Source organism: Podarcis melisellensis (assembly GCF_964234715.1).
Source record: "Podarcis melisellensis genome assembly, chromosome: 9".
In the NCBI taxonomy this organism is placed as follows: Eukaryota; Metazoa; Chordata; class Lepidosauria; order Squamata; family Lacertidae; genus Podarcis; species Podarcis melisellensis.
In genome coordinates, this window is record NC_138541.1 from 24538959 (window position 1) to 24565151 (window position 26193).

At 42.6% G+C, this 26193-nt stretch overlaps 1 protein-coding gene across 1 annotated transcript in view; it reads left to right on the plus strand.

Annotated features, from left to right (window-relative positions):
• The first annotated feature begins 769 nt into the window (after window positions 1–769).
• ENPEP (glutamyl aminopeptidase) overlaps window positions 770–26193 on the plus strand; it is a 56491-nt gene continuing 31067 nt past the window's right edge. The window contains exons 1-5 of the mRNA XM_081924247.1: window positions 770–1727; window positions 12796–12937; window positions 15447–15578; window positions 21931–22051; window positions 25906–26060. Of these exons, the coding sequence (XP_081780373.1) occupies window positions 1075–1727; window positions 12796–12937; window positions 15447–15578; window positions 21931–22051; window positions 25906–26060 (1203 nt within the window). The 5' untranslated portion in view covers window positions 770–1074. The remainder of the gene's footprint in view (window positions 1728–12795; window positions 12938–15446; window positions 15579–21930; window positions 22052–25905; window positions 26061–26193) is intronic.

Consider the following 26193-nt stretch of genomic DNA (forward strand, 5'->3'; position numbering starts at 1 on the left):
GGGGGCAACTGCCCCCTTGCCTTCCTCAAAGTGGAAGCCTAGGAGTGCACAATAGGAAGTCCAATACAATACTATTTCAAAACTTGATATTACAACATGAGAACTAGCTGACACAAATCATTTTGTGCTATCCATTTCTCCCAGGGTCCTAGTTATCTGTTTACACAAAACGAACCAACCATAAATAGCAAAATTGGGGATGGACATCCACTGCTGATTGCCTGCTTGGTATGCAAAGCAGAAGGGACACTCGAAGATTGCGCTTGGCTCTGTGCGCACACCAAAAGTCAGTGTTTACAGTCTTGAGCAAAAAGATATTTCTTTTATGGCCAAGTGTTCCTTCTTAAAGCACATGGAATAACAGAACAAAGAGGGAGAGGGGGAATAAAAACTCCATAACTCAGAAAGAGGAAACCCAAACATAATGAGACATGTGGTTTTTTTAAGAGAGGGGAAAATAGGGGGGAGAACCATGGGATTTTTTCTTCTTGCAGAAATCTCTGGGGTGGAAGTTCAAGGAAATCATTGCTCATAAAAGATACCAGGGAGGGGGAAACCACAGGTAGTGACAAAGGTTGAGGTTTCTGAGGAGTTGCACACACCTCTTAGTCTGTGATCTCTCTTTTGGAAAGCTGCTGACCGAGCCTTGGCATTTGATCATCTCCAACTGCTGATTAACACAGCGCTGTTTTATATTTAACTCTGACCAGAGCAGGAGGAGTTGGGGGTGGGGTTGCAACTGCTTATAAGAAGCGTTTGCAGCAGCTACAATGTTCTTCTGTGTTAATTTCCTCTGTCTCCGCTCTCTAGACAAATCCTTCTTTACTGTTCACTTTCCTACGGATAAACTTTCTTTTAAAAAAAAAGGAAGAAGTTAACTTGAGTTTCTGTAGGAGGGAAGTGGCTGGGGAGCGAGGCAGAGAGAACGGAAAAGTAAGTGAGCGAGGGAGTGAGGGAGAGAGAAAACTATTAAACATAAGCAGAGGTGTGCATATATTTTAAAAGGCTACAGCACTGTTGTTTAATCAGCCTTTTTAATGTTGGATATATAGCTTTGGTCCAGGGGGAGTGGAGATGCAGAGAATGGATATGGAAGATAAGTCATCCAAAATGTACTGCATGAAGAGCAAACATGTGGCCCTTATCTGTGGCGTGATAGCTGCTGTAGGTTTAATTTTGGGCCTGGGCCTGGGCCTGGGCTTAAAACCGCAGGACTGTCCTTCAGAAGAAAATGGGAAAGTGCCGACTGCATCACCCACTTCAGTGCCGACTGCATCACCCACTGCGAGCCCTGCTCCAGGTGAGACAGATCCATGCCCGGCTGAAAATAATGAAAGTGGTGATTGGAAAAATTTCAGGCTACCCACCTATGTTAGTCCAATTCATTATGACCTGATACTGAAGCCTGAGATGGAAGCGGATCTGTACGATGGATCAGTCACTATCACCATCCAGTTGGAAAGCCCGACCAGGCACTTGTGGCTTCACCTCCGAGAGACTAAGATTACCAGGATGCCCTTGCTCATGAAATCATCCGGCCAGTCAATTACCCTCAAGCATTGCTTTGAGTACAAACCACAGGAATATGTGGTGGTAGAGGCAGAAGAAGAGCTGGCTCCCACCAGTGGAAATGATGCCTATTTACTGACCATGATGTTCCAAGGCCGTTTAAATGGATCCCTGGTTGGCTTTTATAGAACAACCTACGTGGAAGATGGACAAAACAAGTAAATCTCTCTTTTTTTCAACATATTTCTGCTATTAATTTTTGCTCCAAGTTTCTCTCTGTCTCCCTTCCCTTCTCTCTAATCTTCCTTTTTCTCAACGTAAACGGCATATTTTCAAATGAATTTAGTGAATATTAAGAAAGATGGCAATTGGGTGGTTGGCAGGTGGATGATTTATAACGTCATTCTGAGTTTTGGGGAGAGTGTTTACCTTTGTTTACCATTTCAACCCATATATACAGAATTGAATGTGCATTTGAATGTGCATTTAAATGTACTAAGACAATGAAGACTGTAAGCTCTCTCTAAGTTAATGGACCAGAATCTGTTCCTGATCAGTCTAATTTAAATATGTCTCTTTGAAAGTTGTAAGGAGAGTTCATTGCATTTTTGCTATAAATTTCTGCCTTATGTTTACAGAAAGGTGCTCAAAATAACTTTGAAAAAAGCAAAAAGGCTCTCTTTTTATTGCCTGCAAAATATCTGCAGGGACGGGCCATAGATCAGGAGTTGAGCACCTTCAGCTTTTCATAGAGAAGATACCAGATTCTACTCTCAATGTCTCTAGGTAGGGCTAGGGAGAGACTCCTTTCCGAAATCCTGGAGAGTATGTCAGTGTAGACAATAGTCCGCTAGATGAATTCAGTATGTGGCAGCTGTCTATGTTCCATATGCCTGTCTTTATGTATAACAGTTTGGCAGCAATATGGCAGCACAGTTTGCTGCTGTAAAGTAGCATGCAGAAATGCATCAGAGGCTGGATGGCTAGCATCTTGACTGCTGCTTCCCATCCTCATGACTGCAGCAACTTCAAGAGCGCAGTTGGTGTTTTCAGCTGGACTCTGATGCAGCAATAGTAGAGTCCTACCCATATAGACATAAGGTTACCAGATTTTTCAATGAATCCGGGGACACTTTAATGAAATACATACATACATACATACATACATACATACATACATGCATGCATGCATACATACATACATACATACTACACGTTCAGGACATTGATGCTGCAGCAATGGCAGTGGCAGAGGGGCAGCTGTCGCCTTGACCTTAACCACCATGTCTCCCCTTCCTCTGAGGCTTCCTGCCTCCTTTCTCCATGAGCCTGGGCAGCCCCTGCATTGTTGGTTCTTTGGTGGTGGTGGTGGGGAAGGAGTGCATGGTGGGTCAGGCATGGAAGGCGGAGAAGGAGGGCCGAGAGCGGCGGTGGGGGCTAGGCTCAGGCAGCTCAATGCCTCCCTTCCCATTAGAGCAGCCCCAGTCCCATTCCTACTTGTGTGCAAGCAGGAGGGGGCAGGGATCCTTCAGCTGGGAAGGGAGGCTTCCCATTGCTTAACTGAGAGACCCCTGCCCCCTCCTGCTTGCACGCAAGCTCTGATAGGCAGTGTGAAGCCTCCCTTCACAGCTGAGAGATCCCTGCCCCACTCCTGCTTGGGGTCAGGGAAGGTGAAGCTGCATCTTAGAGCCCCTGCACCACCATCATATGGGGACTTCCGAGCAGCTCCTGAAGCCAGCCAGAGCCTACTGCTCTGGGCTGCTGAGACTGCCGCTGCTGTGTTTCCCGGGGACATTAGATGAAATCTGGGGACATTCCGGGGATGGAATTTGTCTGGGGACTTATTCGCAAACCTGGGGACTGTCCCCGGGAAACGGGGACGTCTGGTAACCCTAACATAGGAGCCCTGTCAGATCTGATCCAAAGCCCATCTAGTCCATCATCCTGTGGACAGCGGCAAAGCAGATGCTTATGGAAAACTCTGAAACAGAACTTGAGTGTGACAGCACTCCTGCTTAGTACTCCTTGGCAACTGGTATTCAGAGGCATGCTGTCTCTGATACCAGAAGCAGGACACCGCAGTCATGGCTAAAAGCCATTGTTTGCCTTATCCTCCATGAATTTGTCAAATCACCTTTTAAAGCTGCCTGAGTTGGTGACCATTGTTACATCCTGCGGTAGCAAAACCCCTTAGTTTAGCTAAGTAAAGAACTATTTCCTTTCAACAGTCCAACATTCAGCTTTATTGGATGACCCTGTGTTCTAGTATTATGAAAAACTTCTATCCACTTCCAACACACAGTACATAATTTTATATACCTCTATCCTGTCCAGCTCTTATCCGTCTAAATGGAAACATGCAAACTGTTGTAACCTTTACTCATAGGGGAGCTCAAGTCCCTTGATCATTTTGGATGCACATTTCTGAACTACTTGTGCTTAAAGTTAGAAGCTGTGTTCTACATCAACTTCCTTTTGTGCTGACAATGGGACCTGTATATTGAATTGAGTGTGTAGTTCCTACTTCCTTTCACTGCCTGTTATTGAATCTCCTGGCCACATAGCCTAGTCCATAATTGCATCTGTTAGACATTCTACATTCATTTTTTCTGTATAGCAAATGGATCTAGTTCAGGCCATACAAAATATTAGCACCTCCTTCATGGTAGGTGATCGCAGGTCCAGGACCCTAATATGGCCCACCAGCCCTCTCATTCTGGCCCTTGGAACTCTTCCCTTGATCCTGCTTTGCACTCTGAGTGCCTGGCTGGAATTTATCACTGAACTTTGATAATGCTTTTCACTTGTCTGAATGTAGGACGGGGGGAGTGTGTGTAATAATCAGCCTATGGTCTTCAGAAGGTTACTGTTAAAAGAATGTGCCTCTTGGGCTGAACAATTTGTGGGGAAGGGATGCTGCTCAGAGGAAGAACATTTGCTTTGCATACAGAAGGTACTAGGGCTGGGTGATATCAGCTTTTCAACATCGTGATGTATCACCACCCAAACATCGCGAGATAGTGATACATCACGATGTTGAAAAGTGGAGGAAGGAACAAGCTGCATTGGGCCTGGTGCTGCGAGGCACTGGGGTGAAACTGCCTCAGCTCCCTTCTTCGCCAGTGCCCAGGCGACAAAGAAGGAACAAGCTCCATTGGCCATGTCACCTTGCAGGGCCAGGGCCAATGGAGTTTGTTCCTCCATGTGCTGGGCACTGGTAACAGAGGGAGTCACCAGCACCTGTGGTGTCAAGGGAAAAAACAAGTTGCATTGGCTCTGGCACCTCATGTCTCATTCCTCCCTCAGTTTGAGGGCCAAAGTGTGATGGTGGGCCATCGTGCTCTGGCCTTCAAACTGGTCCTGGGTGATGTATCAATACTAGAAGGTACTAGCTTCAATTGCTGGCATCTCCAGGCACGACTGGAGAGGCTCTTGCCTGAAACCCTGGAGAGGGTATACAAAGGTAAAAGTAAAAAGGTAAAGGACCCCTAGACGATTAAGTCCAGTCAAAGGCGATGATGGGGTTGTGGTGTTCATCTCAGTTTCAGGCCGAGGGAGCCAGTGTTTGTCCACAGACAGCTTTCCAGGTCATGTGGCCAACATGACTAAACCGCTTCTTGTACAACGGAACACCGTAACAGAAACCAGAGTGTGCGGAAACACCGTTTACCTTCCTGCCACAGCAGTACCTATTTAACTACTTGCACAGGCATGCTTTCGAACTGCTAGGTTGACAGGAGCTGGGACAGAGCAACGGGAGCTCACTCTGTTGCAGGGATCTGAACCACCGACCTTCCGATCGGCAAGCCCAAGACGCTCAGTGGTTTAGACCACAGCTCCACTCACGTCCCTCGAGGGTAGACAGCACTGAGCTAGATGGACCATTGGTCTGACTTGATATAAGGCCTCTTCCTATGTTCCCAAAAGGGTCTACACCATTGATCTACCTTATTCCAGAAGCTTAGTCCTCCATAATGTATTATGCCTTCAGTGAAGCTCTAGAAGTGCAGTATAGAGACCCCCGTCCAATAAATGCAACACTTCAGTGCTGTTTATAAGTTTTGTCACCATCAGTTTCATTTGATTATTTAATTTATATACTACTTAATATATTTTAAATATCCCTAAGCAGTGTACAAAAAAGAAGAAGCAACAATAGACAACTGAAACAAAATATTACAAAAATACAGTTACTTATAAAAATGTTGCATTAATACAAAGTTACTAATGCATAAGGCTGCAATCCTGAACACACTTTCATAGGAGCAAGCCCCACAGAACACAGGGAGACTGCATAGAATGGCACTGTAAATCTTGGATCCAACCCCATGCTGTATTAAAATCAGAGCAGCATCAGGGTGAATCATTTTGTTAGCCTAAGAACCAGATGTATCTGAGTGAGATTTTGACCTTTACTCCCCCATCTGCTTTGAATTATAGGTAGGCAAGCCTGAAGACAGGAGAATGAGTATGATTGGAGATATTTCTGTTCCCTATTGTCAAAGCCAAAAGTGCACCAACCAGAAACAAAGTCCGGTTTAGCTCTCCATGCCCTTATTTAGGTAGACAAGAGATATACTGTCTGTTCTGGCCTTCCTTTGTACAAGACTCTAATTGATGCTTCAGAATGATGCGTCTTGATCATATCTTGTAAATAGCTATTTGGCAGCACCATTTTACTGACAGAAAAGGGAGCTCATCAGGCAACATGTAGACTCCAGGCTTGACGTTTTCAGTCTTCCCTGAGAACTGCAGTTCTGTGAGAGTTTAGGATATCTAATAGATCATTCTGAATAGAAAAAGCAGAATAACTCAGTGACACCAACGTAAGACACCAAGGTCAGTTCCGGCACCTCTTTTTCTGGAAAAATAGCACTGACCTTAATAATCACCCTTTTTCAATACAGTCCCCGCAAAGTATGAATTTATCTGGAAGTACTTTTAACTAGTACTTTCCCTGCTTGTTTTCTTCATCCATGACTTACCTCATTTGTCCATTTGTCCATTCCCCCCCTTACCCTTTTCCTTACAATTGGATATTAATGTTTTCACTCTTTATATATGGGTGGGGTTTTGTTTGTTATTATGTCACGTATTATTGTGCTTTTTTATGTTAAAAACTGCCCGGGGTCCTTGAATGAAGGGCAGTATATAATTGTACATTCTATGTTTCTGCTATTTCCCCCCTCTTTTGTATACTTACCATATCCATGATGCGTATATTTATTTTTTATTTTCTTTCTTTTTTAAAAAGATGCATACCCATTGAATTAAAAAGAAGCTTTTAAAGAAACCCTCCAGTTCCCAGGATTATTTGGGGAAATCCATGACTGTTAAAGTGGGATAAGGGTGCTTTAAATGGATGGTGAGCTTTAAAATAAGAAATGGCAATCAGAATGCGAATTGGCATACCCTGAAACAGAGGTGGGTAGACAAAGGGATTCAGCAAACAGGGTTTTTTTTTAAAGCAGGGTTTGTTTTATGTAACAGATGACTGACTCATAGCAAGCACATCTTGAAACACTCCCCATCTGTGTCTTCAGTCAATCTGTCTGCAGAATGCTGGATTTAGATGCCATTCAGGAAAACTAGGTGGGTGGGTGGGGGCTACCTATATCAATGGACATTGAATTAATACCCCTTGGCAAATTTCCCCAACCAACCCTCTTACTGACGGGTAACTAGGTCCCAACTTGATACGAGAATTAGCAGGATATAATAGCAGGTGGCAGCAGCAGAAGACACATTCTTATTTAAAAAGAAATTTGCTGAGGAGGTGGCAGCTATGGATACAAATGACTGAGGTGAAAAACAAGCTAGCCATTCATTGATATCAGTTTTCCCTTTGAAATGACTTGGGGGATGTATTTTCAATATCAGTTGGGCTAATTTCTCTCTCCCCCCCCCCCTAATTTTTTACTTCAGCTTTTTTCATCTCATATATTTAAAGTGCATGGCTTTCCGCAAAGAATATTGGGAACTGTACTTGTACCTTGCACAGAGCTACAGTTCCCAGCACCCTTAACAAACTAAATCTCCCAGGATGATTTGGGGGAAGTAATGTGGTTTAACGGTGCTTTAACTGTGTGTTTAAAGCCAAAATTGGATTGCCTTCTATAATAGGCTGACAATTTCACTGAAAATATGTGTTTGGCCAATTTTTTTTAAAAGGCAATTCATCACAGCTTTGGTCATGTTTTATTTTGGGAACAACAGCTGGAAGCAGTCACAGATGCAAGTAAATATTCAGTGTCTTTACACATTTCTTGCTTCTGGTTCTCATTTGTAAGGCCTGGACACTATAATGCAAATGACGGGGGCAGGACAACATAATGCATTTTGAAAGCAAATATTTCATCTTCTATTGCCATTTTCTCAATACAAAGAGAACACAGCATCTAATTATTAACAAATAGTGTACAACCTAGAGATCTTTTTACTGTTCTCATTGGGCATCATCTAATGGGCAGTTATTCTGCATTCAGTGAAATGAATGAGAGCTATTTGCAAACATGCTTTTGCATTGCTCCCATTCATTTCTATGGGTCTTGCACCTAGGGATGGGTGAACTTCTGGTTTTTCAGTTCTTCAGTGCATTCTGATTTAAGGAAAGCAAAGTCTACATGAACATTCATATGCATTTTATCGCTCATGTTTCCTAATATACATATTTTCTGCAAAATTTGGCCTAGTGTAAGCATCTTTGCAGAAGAATGTATATTATTTTCCCTAATATACACATTTTGGTATACATTCTTTGACTGAAGAACTACGGTACATCACAAAATCTGGAGAAGTGGCAAACTTAAGGGATGCGCCTTAGCTCAAGGGTAGACCAATGAGTCTGACTCAGTGGGTATTCCACAATACCGGGCAAATGACATTAAAGACTTGGTTTCTTATTGTTATCAAATGAGCCCCATCAAGCGGGGGAATGACCAAGATGTTCCTGCAGAACTCAGCAGATTTTTTCTCCATCTTTCCTTGCACCTTTTAAGTACATAATGAAACAAGGCAGACCAGCTGTATGGTCAGTTGTCACATTATAAATAAGCCATCAGGTTCCATTCTTACTGGTAGTGGAATGCAAGGGTCAAAGAACCTCAGAAGAGGGAGTCCCACCCTTCTAACTTTTCTCCGATGAAGATAGGGACATCCCATTCCATAATGATAATTTTACTATTTATACGCTACACATCTTATTGGGTTGCCCCAGCACTCTGGGCAACTTTCAACATATATAATGACATAATGAAACATAATACCACATTAAACGTTTAAAAAACCTTCCCTATACAGGATTGCCTTCAGATGGCTTGGCAGTTGGATAACTCCATACCCTCCAGCATTTCTCAAATGAAAATCAGGGCATCCTAAGGAAAAGTGGGACATTCTGGGATCAAATCAGAAACCAGGACGGCTTCTCTAAATCAAGGATGTCCCTGGAAAAAAGGGACACTTGGAGGGTCTAGAGTTCTGCTTCAAAAGCAACCGCTTATAAAATATCACCCTTTAGGTAGCTGCTGGCATAATATTGGAGCATTCTGTAAACCCACAAAGAAGAGAAAGGAGCAATAAATAACTGAAACACCGTTATGGCATAAATGAAGATGTGTGCTGCTGCTTCTGTGATTAAGAATTTAGTGTATTTATGCTGTCAAATTGTAAGCATCTCTATAAATAGAACATGATGTAAGCAATACCTAAACTAATTGCAGTAAATTTAAATAATCTTAAATAAATGCAGTTTCTCATGGGAATAATGTTTCACTAGGTCAACAGTTAACTGACATAAGCCATCTTGCTGAAAATATTGTTGTGAGGGGGAGTAGTTACGCTGTATGCCTGAGCAAGGATTCAGTTGTTGGAATAGCCAGGCCAACTTCTTGGTGACATAATGGCCCCCATTTTGGGGTCATTCAGGTGACAAAGGAAGTGGTTCTGTGCCAGAGGACAAATGGATGGGCCCCCCTCCCTCAACTGGCTGGTAGTTAGAAAAACAGAAGCCAGAGCTAGAGTGTGTGAGCTAGAAGCAGGCTGTAGTAGGCAGAAACCTAAGAGGGAGAGACATGCTTGATTTCTGTTTGAATCTGAGGATGTGGCCGTGGGACCTTCTGGGCTGTTAATGTTGTGAGCCCCTCCACCCTAGGCTCACATTGTATATGTGTGTGTAAATAAACCACATACACTAAAGATGCCACTGTCTCTGCTGTCCCTCATTCCAAGAAAACCGAACCCTGGGTAAGCACCTTGAACCACTGAAGATTGGGGCGACATGCAACAATATATTTGCTTTTTAGTCTGCCTTCTTGAAAGCACAGTTGTACTTTGGAATTCGAAGTTTCGAAGTTCCGTTCAACATTCCGGAAGTCCATTCGACTTCCAAAATGTTTGAAAAACCAAATCGCGGCTTCTGATTGGCTGTAGAAAGCTCCTGCAGCCAATTAGAAGGCACGGAAGACATTTGGATTCAAAAAAATTGTTCGTAGACTGGAACAATCACTTCCAGGTTTGTGACGTTCGGGAGCCAAAACGTTTGGGAACTAAGCTGTTCAAAAACCAAGGTACAACTGTATAGTCTTTCTGAGAAAATTTTCAAGGCATGTAGGATATTTGCATATTTCCCTTTTTGTAGGTGCAGAGAGAGTTCTGACCTTAAAGTTTGTACAGCCAATTTTTATGCCCACATTTTTTTTTTTAAATTATCCCATTTGCTTGGTATCTCACTAATTCTTCAGGTTTGGATGTACCATTATAAGTTCTTTATGATCAGTTAAGCATTTAGGGAGTCATAGGAAAATGCCAAGGACATTAGGACATTGACAAATTGACTGACGAGATAACTTATAGATCTTCAGGAATGTTGCAAGCTATGTTCCTTCACTCTTAATTACTTCTTGTTTTTGCTTTATTTCTTTTTTAAAAGAAGGGGGAGACTACTTTTATGTAGCTCAAACGTATCTACAGAGGTGTGGTTGGAAAGCTACCAACATTCTGAATTAATTGAAGAGACAACTTAGTTGTGTTCTCCCATCAATCATGCTCCATCCTTGAATGCTATGTTGATAAGAAGAGCTTGATTCCATTTAGGGAGCAGATATTTTATGTAAACCTTGGCAACAATTTTAATGACCCTATTTTCCTCAGTCATTTATATCCCAGGCAGGTAAGATGTTCTGGTACCAGCTGTTAAGGCAAATATCGCTATATCAATTTATAGCAATGGTGTTCCACAGCCATTTATTTCGCTGCATCCTATCAGTATTCTAGACCACCAAGATTGTCATTATACTCTTGTCCATGAACAACAAAAGGCAGATGTGCAAGGTTATCTCAGAGTGATCAATGTCCCTGTTATGAATGTGCTGCTTTCAGCTAGCATTTGACAAGCTGCTTAAAGCTATCTATCACAGGTGTGTATGCACAGAAGAGGAGGGATGGAGGACTGCAGCCTTTCTGCTGATGAGACTCAATATGGGCCAAAACAGTGGAGGTTCATTTGGCAGTTGACATGGGGACATTCATATGACTGAATGGGTTTGCTGAAAATGTGTGCATTGTGCCTCTAAATATCAGTTGCAGTGAATTGCAGTTGGGCAGAGTGCTCTTGTGCTTGCAGGCTTCTCAGAGGCATCTGGTCAGCCACTGTTAAGACCAGGATGCTGGACTAGATGGGCCATTGGCCTGATCCAACTGGCTCCTCTTAGGTTCTTCATCCATGATACATCCAGCAGTTTGCCCAGCCCATATTTACCAAATATGAAATTGTGTGTTTACCTGTAGTGGTATAGTGTTAGGTTTTATTCTTTTAACAATGATTTTAAATGATGTTTATAATAATGAGGACTCAAATTTGTATTCATGTGATTTGAGTTTTACTGTTATTTCTTGTTGGTTTAACCATTCCTGCCCTGGGACCATATGGTGATGAGCAGGTTAAAAATGCCACAAATTAATAAATGTGAGCATAAAGTTTTGGATGTGGAGGGAGCTATGAGGTGGTAGGTATGTGGTAAGTAGCAAACCGGGTGGGTGCAATCACACAAATGTTTCAGCATACACAGAATTTTGCATGGGTCCAAATTCACCATCTCAAAACATTAATTTGGTTGGCCCATTCAGTCACAGCTGGGAAGAGATTTTATTATTATTATTCAATTTGCATTTGAATGTGAACCTAACTAACCCATGCTTCCCAAAACCACAGAAGTCAAACCAAATCTCCCCCCCGTTCTTAAAAAAAAATAGTACTTCTTTGAATTTTGCAATGCTATTCTCCAACCAAAACAATGTGTACAAAATAAGTGTGTTAGGAGAATGTGTGCATACAAATATATTGGTAAAAATAATAAAGAAAAATGTAATCCTTCGGGGGGGACTTGCAAAAAATGTGCGTATTTGGCAGAATTGCACACAAAAATGTGTATATGAGAATAAATGTGCAGTTAGATGCTTATGAATTTTCATACATATTGTGGAGAATTGCAAACTGATGTGGAAACGGGGTGAGCTGAGTTTAAGATGGAAGAAACGAGAAGCTTAAGAGATGCTGAAATGCTGTATGTTAGTTTCATCCATTCCTGGTCACAGCAAACCTATGGATCATGTCATCATAGTTTTATCTAGGCCTTTGCAACCGAGCCAAATGCAGTCAATACCTATTTTCTTGGCTGACTGGGAATAAATAAACAAGGCATTTGTCAAGCACCATAAGGGCTTTTTAGCTGTATTCGGCTTGTGGGTTCACAGGTTATGCAGGATAATTACGCTTTCAAGCTTTACTTTGTCTATTTTTTATTTGTTTTTATTTCATTAAATTTATACATTGCTTTGTTTAAAAAAACAACAACACAATTTTGTAAATTGTTCAAAACTTAAAACCAGCAGTAAACTAAAAACAGACTAAAGCATACATCTACATTCTACACATCTGAATAGGCTTGTCTAAGCAAAAATGCTTTTAGCAGACACCAAAAAGAGTACAGCGAAGGTGCCTGCCTCATGTCAACAGGCAAGGAGTTCCACAGTGTAGGTGCTGCCAGATTAAAAGATTGATTTATTACAAATGCAGAACCAGTATTATGTGGTACCCATAGCAGTTCTGCAGATTGAAGTGGTCGAGCAGGCATATATTGGGTAAGGTGATCCCACAGGTTCTGACATGAGCCATAGGAGAAAGATTATCCCATTTCTTTCATATGAAAAATTCCTTTTATTGCTTTCATACTTGGTCTAATTATCTATTTGGGAATAATGGTTTGATGTAACTGTCGTTTCTTTCCAAAGGAGTATAGCAGCCACTGATCATGAGCCAACAGATGCACGGAAATCATTTCCTTGCTTTGATGAACCTAACATAAAGGCAACTTATAATATTTCCATTTTCCATGAAGACACATATGAAGCTCTATCAAACATGCCAGTGGAGGTATGCATTCTACCATCTATGTCTATATGCACATATGACACATGAAACCTGGTGGCATTGATCACCAAATCACATGGCCTGTTGGTGCAGCCACTAGTATTCTCTAAAAATGACTTTGGAGTAGGTGGGTTGTAGTCTGTTAGAGGAATTCATATCAAAGTTAGTGGGCATTAAGAGCAAAACATTTGGCATTATGAAATATATTCCTTTTTTTGTTAAACCATAGAGGTGGATGTTTGTCAAAATGCTTTCCTAGGCAAAGGTCGTAGGTTCACAAATGGTTATATTTAGTTCCTTTGGCTTAAATTCCAAATCTTCTATGGAAGTCAATGGCATAAGTTCTCTGCCTCTGGGATTTGCAGCGGAAAATGATTTTATGGATCTTGGCCAAAAGAATGTCCAGTGAATAGCCTAGTGGAAAGTCAAAGCCAACACATAACTTTGAATGAATAGTTTCTAAATTTCCAAATTAAGTGCACAATTAAAATGCAAATTCCATCCCAGCAAACTTCTGGCTAAAGACATTTCCCAAGTTAGTTCACATAAACATCAGCTTTAGTACAAAGTTCTAGAAACTTTGTATTACTGTTAACAGAAGTCAAAGACGAAATACGCAAAAATCATACCATATCAATATCTTTTTAATATTTCTGTTAAGGTAAAATGTCCTGTTTATGATATGGGGCTTTGAGATGCCACAGTGAAAATGCCCAGAATCCATCCCATTTATTTCCTTGGGATTTTAGAGTACATAATTATGAACTGGATTCTGCCCATCAGTTTATGATTGTCATACAGCTCCCACTGTTTTAATTTGTGGTTGAAATATCGGTAGCTATTGCAGTATTTTCTTCTACACAGTAATAAACACAACTGACCTGACATATGCAAAGTTAGCCTATAGATTAGGGTTGCCATACATCTGGGAATTCCTGGACATGTCCTCTTTGGTGGGGTCCTAAATGTCCATCTGGGAGGATTTTACATTTTAAAGCAAATGTAAAATTGCCCTGAAAAAGCTCAACAACTTCTTGTGTCCAGATTTTCACCTCTTGAAATATGGCAACCCTACGATAGATGACCTTACCACATTTCCTCCACACTACATATTTTGTGTTTTAAGGGAGACAGTGATTGTCTAGAAATAATGTTACTGGTCGCAATGTTTTCTCTCAAATCTTCACAAAATATTAAAATATAAGTACATTTGAACTGTGAAGCCCAATCCTCAATAGCAGTTGTCTACAGTGAAGTTGTGGCTTCTGTTGAGTAGATGTGAAAGTTCCACCAATAAGCTTTGAAGTAAAACTGCACAAGAAGTTTCTAGTAATTTCAGTGAACCCTCAAAAAATTCCCATTTATCAGTTTGCAAACACTGGAATATTTCTGGGCTAAGATTGCAATCCTAACCCCTCTTGCCAAGGAGGAGGCCCCACTGCGTTCGATACAACTTACTTAAATAGGCATGGTTAAGTTTCTGCTTTTAGCTATGTAATTCCAGTACAAGAGTAGAGGTTTTCATGCATTACTCCTTTGTATGACACTGCCTGCCAATGACCACATATTGAGCATGTTTCTCTTATGAAGCGTTCCCTATGCACCTCACTCAGTGTGCTGTCATTAGAGGGTTGAGGTAGCACACTGATGGAGAATTGGGGGTGAAAAGTATAGCCTCCCCTGGCTATAAACTGGGAGTGCCTGACACATGAGTAACGTGTAAGTTAGGGATGTGGAAGAAATTCAATTCAGTTCACAAGTCAAGGTGAACCTACCTAATTCGCACATTCCGAAACAATATGCAGACTGATGCACAGCCAGCCTTTAAAATTCGCACATCTCTGAATGTTGCAATGCAATTCCTGAGCCAAATGATGTGTTCCAAAATACACATACTGGGGTGAAATGTTGTTAAAAATGCATATTAGTGAAAATAACATACAAAAATGAGGTGTGCTATTAGGAAAATTTGCTTTGCAGAAATGTGTATGTTAGGTAAAACTGCATACAAATACATGTATATTGGGAGAAATCTGGACCAACCTGCTGATTATTTTTTATCAGGACCTTATTTTTAATTTAAAAAAAGAATTATTCTGGATATGCGGAGAACTGAATTTAAGATTGGAGAAATGAGAAGCTGAGAGAACTGAAATTGACAGATTTGCCCACCGCTAGTGTGAACAGGGCTGATAACTGTTATCTTGTGTTTTCCTCAGATGTAACTTCATGAGGGCAGTACATTATTTACCTTCTAGTGACATTCTATGCCTTCTTGGTGATTAGGAGAGTGTGCCTTTAGAAAGAGGTGATATTATATATTTATTATAACAGTAATAAAGCATTAACACTGAAAAAGGCACATTTTATGTGTAACCAAAGTAATAAGACAGAAACAACAACAACTTTCCTGCTCCCATTCTGTACATAAAGATAATTATTTGTCTTGGGAAAGTTTTTTACTTGTAAACAATGCTTCATTGTGATTGTTTTTCCCTCACTTTCCCCGCAGCAAAAACGTTCGCTGGGCAACGGCTGGACTGTAACGACATTCCAAAAGTCTGTCCCAATGAGCACCTACTTAGTGGCTTGGGCCGTACACCAGTTTAAGTATATAGAAAAAATATCGGACCGAGGAATTCCTGTAAGTCCTGTGCTAATTCTTATCAAATTTATGAATGTTTCTTGGTGATTTTTGCTTTGCGAACAGGAAACAAGCAGTCCTCCAGTTATTGATGTTGTGAAAAAGGATAGAAACACTATGTATGTAGAAAGACATCTTTTTAAAAAAAATCAAAATCCTTTGGTCTAGGCTGAACATGCTGGCCTTGTTTTAGCTATAGTTCATTGAAACAATGGGATGTACAGTGGTACCTTGGGTTACAATACGCTTCAGGTTACATATGCTTCAGGTTACAGACTCTGCTAACCCAGAAATAGTACCTTGGGTTAAGAACTTTGCTTCAGGATAAGAACAGAAATCGCGCAGCAGCAGGAGGCCCCATTAGCTAAAGTGGTGCTTCAGGTTAAGAACAGTTTCAGGCTAAGAACGGACCTCCGGAATGAATTAAGTACTTAACCCGAGGTACCACTGTAACTGAATTTGTTTAATTAAGGCTGTGTACATACCATACCTTTAAGGGACATTTCTCATCCAAAGAATCCTGGGAACTGTAGTTTGTTAAGGGTGCTGGGAATTACAGCCCTGTAGGGAATAAATGACAGTTCCCAGAATTCCTCAAATGTATGCCATGTATGCATACAATGGGATTTAACTTAATTGTCATCAACTGAGCCACGGATTTTGATGTGACTTAGCAGTGTAGCACATGTCTACTCAGGAGTAAGTTCCACTATGTGAAATCGGGACATGTTGTCAGATAAGTGTTCATAGGATGGCAGCCAAGATCTCTTTTCAAACATTCCCCTCCATATGGAGAATGAATCCATGCAAAAGGGAGAAGGATCACACGGCTCACTGTGGTTTTCCAGGCATCCCTTTGTCAGACCTCGGGTGGTCTTTGTGTGGCTTTGTGTGCAGAGATCATGGGTGGTATGAGCAGAATGCAGCAGCTTCAGGAGTGGGGCCAGGAACATAATCCTTCTTTCTCCTCCACACGTTTAGGCATGAAGGAGAAAATCTGAGAAACATTTTGGTCAGATCTAAATTTAGCTGAAACTCGGCCAGTCTTCATATTGTCTGTCCCCCATGGGGGGATTATTAAATGCAGAAGAGCAAAAGAAATGCTTGACTAGACCAGACCAAAGGTCTGTCTCCAATAGTCCAATGTTCTGTCTCTGATAATAGCCAAGCCGGATATCCCATGGTGATGGTAATTTAGGGGAAAGACATAGCTCAGTGTTACAGCATCAGTTTTCCACACAGAAGGTCCCATGGTCAATCTCTGGCATCTCCACGTATGGCTTTCTCAGAGAGGTTTAGCTCTCAACCCCACCTCACAGAGACCTTTGGAAATTGTAGTTCTGAGAAGGGAATAAGGTAAAGGGACCCCTGACCATTAGGTCCCGTTGTGGCCGACTCTGGGGTTGCGGTGCTCATCTCGCTTTATTGGCCAAGGGAGCCAGCGTACAGCTTCCAGGTCATGTGGCTAGCATGACTAAGCCACTTCTGGCAAACCAGAGCAGCGCACAGAAACGCCGTTTACCTTCCCGCTCGAGCGGTACCTATTTATCTACTTGCACTTTGACGTGCTTTCGAACTGCTAGGTTGGCAGGAGCAGGGACCGAGCAATGGGAGCTCACCATGTCATGGGGATTTGAACCGCCGACCTTCTGATTGGCAAGTCCTAGGCTCTGTGGTTTAGCCCACAGTGCCATAGGATCCTCCTAAAACAGTAACTCTCCATACCCTTAACAAACCACAGCTTCCAAAATTCTTTGGGGGGTGCCATGACTGCTTCAGATGGTACCATAGAATCTATTGACCTGTGGCAAGACTCCTGTTAATTGTAATGTTTCATTTGACTAGCTTAGCTCTCCTGCCAGGAATATAGCTGGCTCCTTCCCAGCTAAGCTTCCCTAACAAGTTACTAAACTCATATGCCTCCAATTCCTTATCTGAAAATAAGGGCATTTTATTTACTGCATCATTTCACCGATCTGCAATTTCCTCCACATCTCTAGGGACCTGTCCCTGAAGACTTAGTAAATATTTCATAGCTCTCAAACAATGTCATTCTATAATGTTTTTTATGCTACATTTTTGAAAAAGATAGCGGAAGTCAAGCTGCCATTTCATCCAAGGAAGTGAACATAGTGATCAAATAGCCTTAATTCCCCTCCTCATGGTGTTTGTGTATTAATTGCTCATTTAAAAATAGAGGCAAAGGGTCACCCAGTCAATAGTGGGGGGGGGGGCAATTCATGGGATTAATAGCAGCTGTCAGATGCTTCGTTCTTCATGTTTTTAGCATTAGTATTATCTGGCCCGAACACTCAAACACAGTTTCAGGGGAAAAAGTCTCTGTGAAATTAGAATGTCTTTGGGGCTTTTGGAAAATACAGGCGGAGAAAAACTTGGATGGAAACTTCAGCCAATAATTAGCCTTTTAGCATAATGTTCTAATAGTCGCCTTATAAACTAACACATTTATTATGGCCTAAGCTTTCATGGACTCAAGCCTGCTTCATCGGAGGCATGAAGTGAAATAGTAGTTGGCAGGAATGTAAAATAGAAGAATGCGAGGTAGGAGTTGAATGGCTGTGAGATGCAAAAATTAAAGTCAGTGATAATTAGAGCTTAAGTATGTCAACAGCAGAGCCAACCCACCCATGAGACAAGGTGCAGCTACTGCCTTGGGTGGCAGGATCCACTGGGGCATCAAATGTGGCCTCCAGGGCTGCAGCTGCAGTACCTGGAGGCTAGATCTGTCACCTCCTTGGCACCTGATGTGATTCAGAGCAGACCCCTTCCCCCCCCCCATAATGGTCTTTGATTCCCACATCAACCATTGAGTAAGGCTGATTTTATTTCCCCCGCCTTGTTCACAATGTAGAACTTCACTCACCCCCTTATTCCCAATGTAGTTTTCCATTCCCCCCTTGTCCTTGATGCAGATCTTCACTCACTCCTTCTTCCCTGGTGGGGTGTGTACCATTTTTGTGGTTTGCCTCAAGGGCTAAAATTTCTTGGGACAGCACAGGTTAACATGGACACCTTTAACCTTTTAGCAGGTTAACTGTAATCCAGCTATTTCACATTACATTTTTGCATTGGAGTTCTTTGTTTTCGTTCTGGAACTACTGTATTTTTCCGTGTATAAGACCAGGTTTTTTCCCTAATAAATTATGTCAAAAATTAGGGGGCGTCTTATACACGGATAGTGCCAAGGCCGTTTTCTTAAATCTGAGTCCCCCCAAATGTCTTATACATGGGGGCATCTTATAGATGGAATAATATGGTAAATTCGTTTACCAATACCAGGATATATCTGCTATCTGTGCCTGTTTCTTGCAAATGGTTCCCTGCACCACTGTGGGTATTGAGGCAATTATTGCATTTGTATCTTACCTTTTTCTTTACAAGGAGCTCAAGGTGGGAGCCCAAGCCACTACTAGCCCAAGCTGGGGAAAGAGCTGCGTAGGCACAGGCATGGGCACATTGCGACGCCACTGCATCCACACTTCTCTTTCCCCAGCTCAGGCTGGCAGAGGCCACAGTGGCCCAAGCCCCCACCAAACCTCCAAAACCCAGACATTTCCTTTAAAATTTAAAAATCTGCCCAGATGGGCATGTTGACCCCCCAAAAGAGGACATGTCCAGGTTTCCCTGGACATATGGCAACCCTAATACATGGTTATTCATGCCCAAGTGGGGTTTGAACCCTGTTCTCCCAGGTCCTACTCCAACTGCTACACCACACTGGTTTTCAGCAGTTATCACAAATGCGCTCCTGCAAAAAGTTAAGCATGTGCCTATTAGAGAGAGAGGTATATATTGTTATATTTACAACAATGAATATAGCAATTTGTAATGGTTCTAGGGGTTGCTCGTGCATAAACCGGTGCCACACCTGGCTGGGTTGCCTGAGTGAACCTTTTCTGTCCGGACAGCCACTCGCCCGTGGCTGTCTCAATCGCTGGCAGAATCCGTCAGTGGGTGTTTCTTGAACTTCTTCCAGCAAAGAAGCTCTTTGATTCCTAGTCTCCGCCTACTCTCCCTGAGTGGAAGCCTTCTGTGCAAGGAGGGTGTGGGCAGCGGAGGACCCTTACTCTCCCCGCTGGTCCCCGGCGAGGAGTCATGGGACCGCCTCGCCGATTCCCCCATCTGCCCCCCTTCTCCACTGGTGCTACACTAATTCCCTTCCCCAGAAGATGGGCTGCCTCTCCCCATCCCGGGACACTCTCTGGAATCCCTCTGGAGCCTTCTCTCTCCCTCTGGCCCTGATGGCAGTTCCCTGACACAATTATTATAACTCCTCCCTATCTGCCTGCTCATCCCTCTGATCTCCCGCTATTTCAAGCCTCATTTTCTAAAAGAACACATTTCTTTCCTATTTCTACATCATGCTTCCTGTAACACTCCCCCTTCCCAATTCTGCTATTTACCCAGAGCTCAGGCAGAGGGTCAATGACTGGCCATTGTCCGGTCATTACACCCTGATGGCTCTTCTGCCCAGGCAATTTCCTGGTTTAGCCTGAATTTCAAATCTAATGTCTGGCACCCAGTTTGCCTCCTACAAACCCATAACACTATATTTAAAAGCACCCTGTTAATGTACAACAAAATGTATTTGGTTATATATATTTTATTTTACTATCCTGGGACCACAGCACCTTCTTAAACATTGGAAGCTTGAGAATTACTTATGGAACATAGCTGATATTTTGGTGAGGGATTTGATGGCAGAAGAGGTTTCACGCTGTCATCTACAGCAGGGGTGGCCAACTCCCAAGAGACTGCGATCTACTCACAGAGTTAAAAACTGGTTGTGATCTACCCCCTTTTGGGGGGTTCAGGTCAAAGTTGTTGAGCATTTTGTAGGGAGGAAAGCTCTGCTTTTTGGGGTTCAGGTCACAGTTGCTGAGCTTTTTTTTAGGGAGAAGGGAAGTCCCGTTTTTTTGGGGTGCAGGGCAAAAATGTTGAGCTTCTTTTAGGAGAGCCAAAGTTGTTCAGCTTCTTTGGGGGGAGCCACTGATCTACCAGTGATCTACCACAGACGTCCAGTGATCTACTGGTAGATCACGATCTACCTGTTGGATGTGCCTGATCTATAGCAATGAAAAGTCTCTCACCGAGTTTAAAGGGCTTTGGACTCAGAAGGCCACTTAATGCCACCTGGGTGCTTTTCATACTAAATGTACCACACTGAGAGCATTGGCTAATGATAGACTCCCCAGAGACATCCATTTGTGAAGGGAAAGTCTGATCCTCAATGGTCCATGCTTCAAAAGGAGCTGAGTACATCCTTGAGCCACAGCAGCAGGAACAGAGGGAACTTAGCATCAGAGGGAACGTAGCCCTCCTAAAATGACCAGTTATGCTTTGCCAAAAGGGAGGATTTGCATAAAATTTGTATATGATAATGTATATGTCCAGATGCAAATTTTAAAAGAAATTACTATAATTTAAATAGAAATACAATACATCTCACCATAGTAGCAATTACACTGGGTGACTTAGGAGCTAGCTCAGTCTGCTGACCAGGGATGGGCAACCTCAAGACTCCTGTTGTCTCTTTGTATGGTTCCTTCTCTTTAAACCAGACTTTGGACTGGATAATCCTCAAGCAGAGGACAATTTCAGATGCAGGACTGTCCTCTGATAGATGGAGGGCTGTCTTCTGTAAAGCAAGGAACATGATCACCCTAAGCCCTGCCCCATGACTAGAGACCAAATTTGCCCTCTTTCCTCCAAAGCTCTTTTCTCATTGACATTCCCTTTGTTGGACAGACATGTGACCTGGACTTACTCTTTGACTCTCCTTTCTCCTTTGCTCCCCATATTCAGTACATGGCCCAACTCACTTTGCTTCTCCACTTAGAACATTGCAAAATATAGCCATGCCTCTCTGTCCCATTGGCTAAAGCTTTGGGGCATGCCCTGCTCATCTCTCACCTAGACTACTGCGAGTTTTCCTCTCTGGTCTTTCATCCTCTCACGTTGGTCTCCTTATGTCTATCTACTACTCCACTGCCAAAATCATTCATCTCTTTCATCAGCCTGATCACATGAAATGCACTTTTCAACGGATTGGTGGGGAAAAGTTAACAGGGGTTGGGGAACATCTTATCTGGGATAAATCACCCCTAAGAGAGGTGGGGGAGGGAGTTAAATGTTTAATGGAAAATGTGTAGAACTAGTCAATGATGCCAAGGTACTATAGGGTAAAATGTATGAGAAGGTGCTTCTGCCTTTCAGGGCAAGATGAGTTAATCCTTTTAGCTCTGTGAATTGATCAAATGTATCCTGGTGCTAAACAAGAATTGTGTCCAGCAAGAAACACCTCTGATAATAACTTTGCTTTGTTTTACAGCTCCGTGTTTATGCCCAGCCCCAGCAGTTACACACAGCAGAATATGCAGCAAATATAACTAAAGAGATATTTGATTTCTTTGAAGGATACTTCAACATGAGCTATTCTCTTCCCAAACTCGGTAACGAATTAACATTGATGTTCATTTGCTTTCAGGATTTTGTTGCCAGTCACTGAGTCACCTGGAAATTGACAGGAAGTATGATGTTTGAAGTAGTGGTGTTTAGCTGCTGTGCTTGCACATTAACAGTACCGTATATTAGCATGCTTTGATGAGCAGATGAAGCTGCCTTATAATGGGCATATACTGTACACACATAAGGCTAAACCACTATGTCAATGACTTTCCACAAACCCAACCAAATTGTCAAGATTGCAGTTGAATATTGCTTTCAAATAGCCTTGGCTTAGTGTTATGTACAAATATGAGGCTATGGTTTATAACAAACCAATGATCAGTTGCTAAACAACACAAATTGACCCTGGCAATGTGTCCTATGTTACAGTGGACAGTCTTCAATTTGAAAAGCCATCCAGTCCAAGTCTAGTTCAAAGATTTAAAAACCATAGGAAATGAGTGCCATTGGCTTAAGTTGCCCCACGAGCACCCAGGCAGCAGATTGAGTTATGCTGTATTTCTATTAAATTTACTTCTATACATATTAATCAGAATAGGGAAATTTCATGCAAATCTGTACCCTCCATTGTCCTTTTCCTGTTGATGCATTTCTTCTATTTTGACTATACCTGTGTGGCTTCCCCACATGGAAAGGTTGGTTGGAAGCAGCAGATGTGCCTATTTAGGATGGCTTTGGCCTGAGTGGTGCCAATCCCCACATGAACTTTGAGAAATGTCATACAGACCCCAAAGGCAAAATACAGGCCCACTGTGGCTCCAAACCTTGCAAATAGCCTTCCTTAGAGATCCCTGGAGCATGTGTTCACTCCTGAGGAGGGACAATGGCTGCTCTACTGAGGGCATTTTCACTAGACCCTTGCACAGCCCCACTCAATCCAATTTGGGGCCTGATATGGCATTTTGGAGCGGCCCTGAACCACCCAGATCCAGGTCCCAAAGTGATTTGGGGGTGGGTTCTTTCCCAGTGTATAAATAGGGTTAAAACCCCTGATTAAAGATGCTGTCAGGAGAGGACAAAAGACATGTATAGACTGCCTGCATGAATCTCCTCCCCTGCCAATCCTTGCCACCAGGCAGCCCTAGATCATTCCAGGTTAACCTGACTGTACCTAAGGGGATCCAGGGCTGCCTCAACCCACTCTAGCCAAATCCTGTGTTGTCCCATGAGCCCAATTCAAGTCAGAATCTGGTATTTGACCAGAGCCGCTGCATCGCCCTAGTTTTCACACAAGTCTTCAAATCCCCTCTGACCCTTTCTCACAGTATAAGTGATATTGCACACACATGATTGCAAAACCTATGTTGCCGAGGCTGGAGCATACAACAACAAAAACACAGGCCAAAATCACATGTGCATTTTCAACGGATCCCTCTGCTTCAGCTGTTTCAGGGGACCACTGCTCTAAGGCAGGAGCTCTGGGGTAGAGTGTCTGCTTTGCATGCAAAAGGTCCCGGATTCAGTTCCTAGCATCTCCAAGTAGGAGTGTGAATGTACCGTCCCCGAAAACCCTGGAGAGCTGTTGCCAGTCAATGGGCACAGTTACTGGGCTAGATGAATCTGGCTCAATAATGGCTTCTAGCCACAATGGCTGCACTCTGCCTCCATGGTTAGAGGCAGTAATGCTTCTGAATACCAACTGCAGGAAACCACAGAAGGGAAGAGTGCTCTTATGCTTTTGAGGCATCTGGGAGTGCACTGTGAGAACAGGATGCTGGACTAGGTGGGCCATTGGCCTGATCCATTAGACTCTGCATATGCTCATATGTCCTATTATAAGGCAACTTACTATGTTCCTGTTCACAAGTAAAGGAGCTGTGATCTATCTGTTAATACTCACCTGAGATACATTTTATTCTGCAGACAGAAGTGGTTGAAGTGTGTGTGTGTGTGTTTATTTCTCAATGTATACAATTCCATCTGAACAATGGTGGGTGGCAAACTACTCAGAGGTGAAGTGCGGTTCAGAAAGGTTGAACTGCAATTATAAACATGCTGCCCTTCACAGTCCCAAAATGAAACCCATTTTGACCAAAATTAAACAGAAAGCAGTGGTTTCTGGCTTTTGAACCAGTGGGTCATGCTTTAGCATTGCCCATCTCAGAATCAATTTGAATTCTATGCGAGGCTAAGTAGCGGGGCTGTTCAGCCTCTCAGAGGAACCTAGCGTCCATAATTCTCATTTAAGCTGGTATTGATTGCCAGCCGTGAAGACATGACCCTCCATGTTGTGGGGAGTAGAAGCAGATGTTCTTCATTACATGGGGATTTAGTTTACTTAATTTGCCAATAAATATTTCTTAGTCCCATTTACGAAATCCTTTTACAACCTAATTGCAGGAAGACATTGTAAAGACTAGTTTGGCATTACCAATCAGGCAGCAGAAAGCATCCCCTGTGGCAGGGGGAGAGCCTGCCAAGTGCCCTACTGAGGGATTGGGAAGAGGTCCAAAGGGATGTCTCCAAACTGGGTGTACGGGCATTAAAATGGCAATCGTGGTTCAGTTGCTTTGCAAGGTATGGAGAAAGTGAAGAGAGAGAAGTTTCCCTCTTTCTTATAGTACCCAAATCCAAGCTCACCCAATATACCTATGTAAATGGTTCGAGATTCAGGGCAGATGAAAGGAACTACTTCACACAGCACATATTACTACCACAGACTCTAGTGATGGTCACAAACTTGGATGGCTTGAAAGGGTGTTTACAAATTCACAGAGGATAAGACTATGAGTGGCTAATAATCATGATGGCTGTGTAGTACCTCTGGTATCAAAAACCATATGCCTCTCGAGCCTATTTTATGTGGAAGACAAGTGGGAGAGAGCTACTGCACACCTGTACTGCTTATGGCCTTCCCAGAGGCACAGGCTGGCCACTTATGGTACATAATGTTGGACTAGATGGGTCTTTGGTTTCATCCAGCTGGTGTCTTCTTACATTCCTGGTAGGACATGTACCTGGCATAGCTCCCTTCTCTTCTACATCACCCTTTGTTTGGCTGAGGAAAATAGGTACAGGTCTGAAGAAGGAGTTGGAGGAAGCCAACTGAGATATTTCATGCAGGACTCTGTACTGACCAGGCAAGCTTCAATTTTGGGTGGCGCCTCAGGAGTACATCTTTCATTGAATATATTTCAGGAGACATTGGACAGCCATCTGCCAGGGATGCTGCAGTGTGAATCCTGTGTGAATCAAGCTGGTGGTGGACTAAATGTTTTCCAATATCCCTTCCAATTCTTCAGTTCTATGATTGCAACAATTTGTACACATACTATACCTAGTCAATAGGTGTCAATGGAGGACACCTAATCTTCTTGCCTTCTTTCCTCCCGATGTTAGTGGCTCCTTATCTCACTGTCTCCTTCCCTGGCTCTTCCCATTGGATACATTCCAGTGGGAAGGTGAACATGTAGATGCATACAGCCAGGGGCTGTCCTGCAAATACCATGACTCAAGGTCCACAAACTCAGTTCCACATGCTCTCACCTATTTGATTTCATAAGTTCTCCAAAATGTTATGCATAGTTGCACCCACACTGTCAAAAGGGGGAATGTGAAACTGGAAGCAGAAGAACCTGGTTCACCAGCATCGTCCTAGCATTTCAGCAGTCCAGACACATGTTGAATGTTCTGCTGAGTCAGACCAAGGGTTCACCATTGCCTATACTGACTTGCAGCATCTCTCGGGGGGTTGAATTCCAGGATCTTATGCATTTCAATGTTGCAGGGGGCACAAGCAACAAGCTGAAGTATTTCTGTTAGATGCAGCAGTTCTGTGACTTGAATAAGATAAATGAGCTTGAACACTCATGGTAAATGTCTCTCTTTTTCTATCTAGACAAAATAGCCATTCCAGATTTTGGCACTGGGGCCATGGAGAACTGGGGGTTGATCACTTACAGAGAAACTAATCTCCTTTATGATCCAAATGAATCTGCTGCTTCAAACAAGCAAAGAGTAGCGGCTGTGGTTGCCCATGAACTTGTTCACCAGGTACATCTTGCAAAGCATCTTATCGCGAAGGCATCAAATGATAATATTTTAGTCAAGGAAATAATGGTTCACTTATCCCATCTATTTTATTCTGTCAGATTTTTCTGCTTCCTTTTCAGCTGCAAAATAAGTA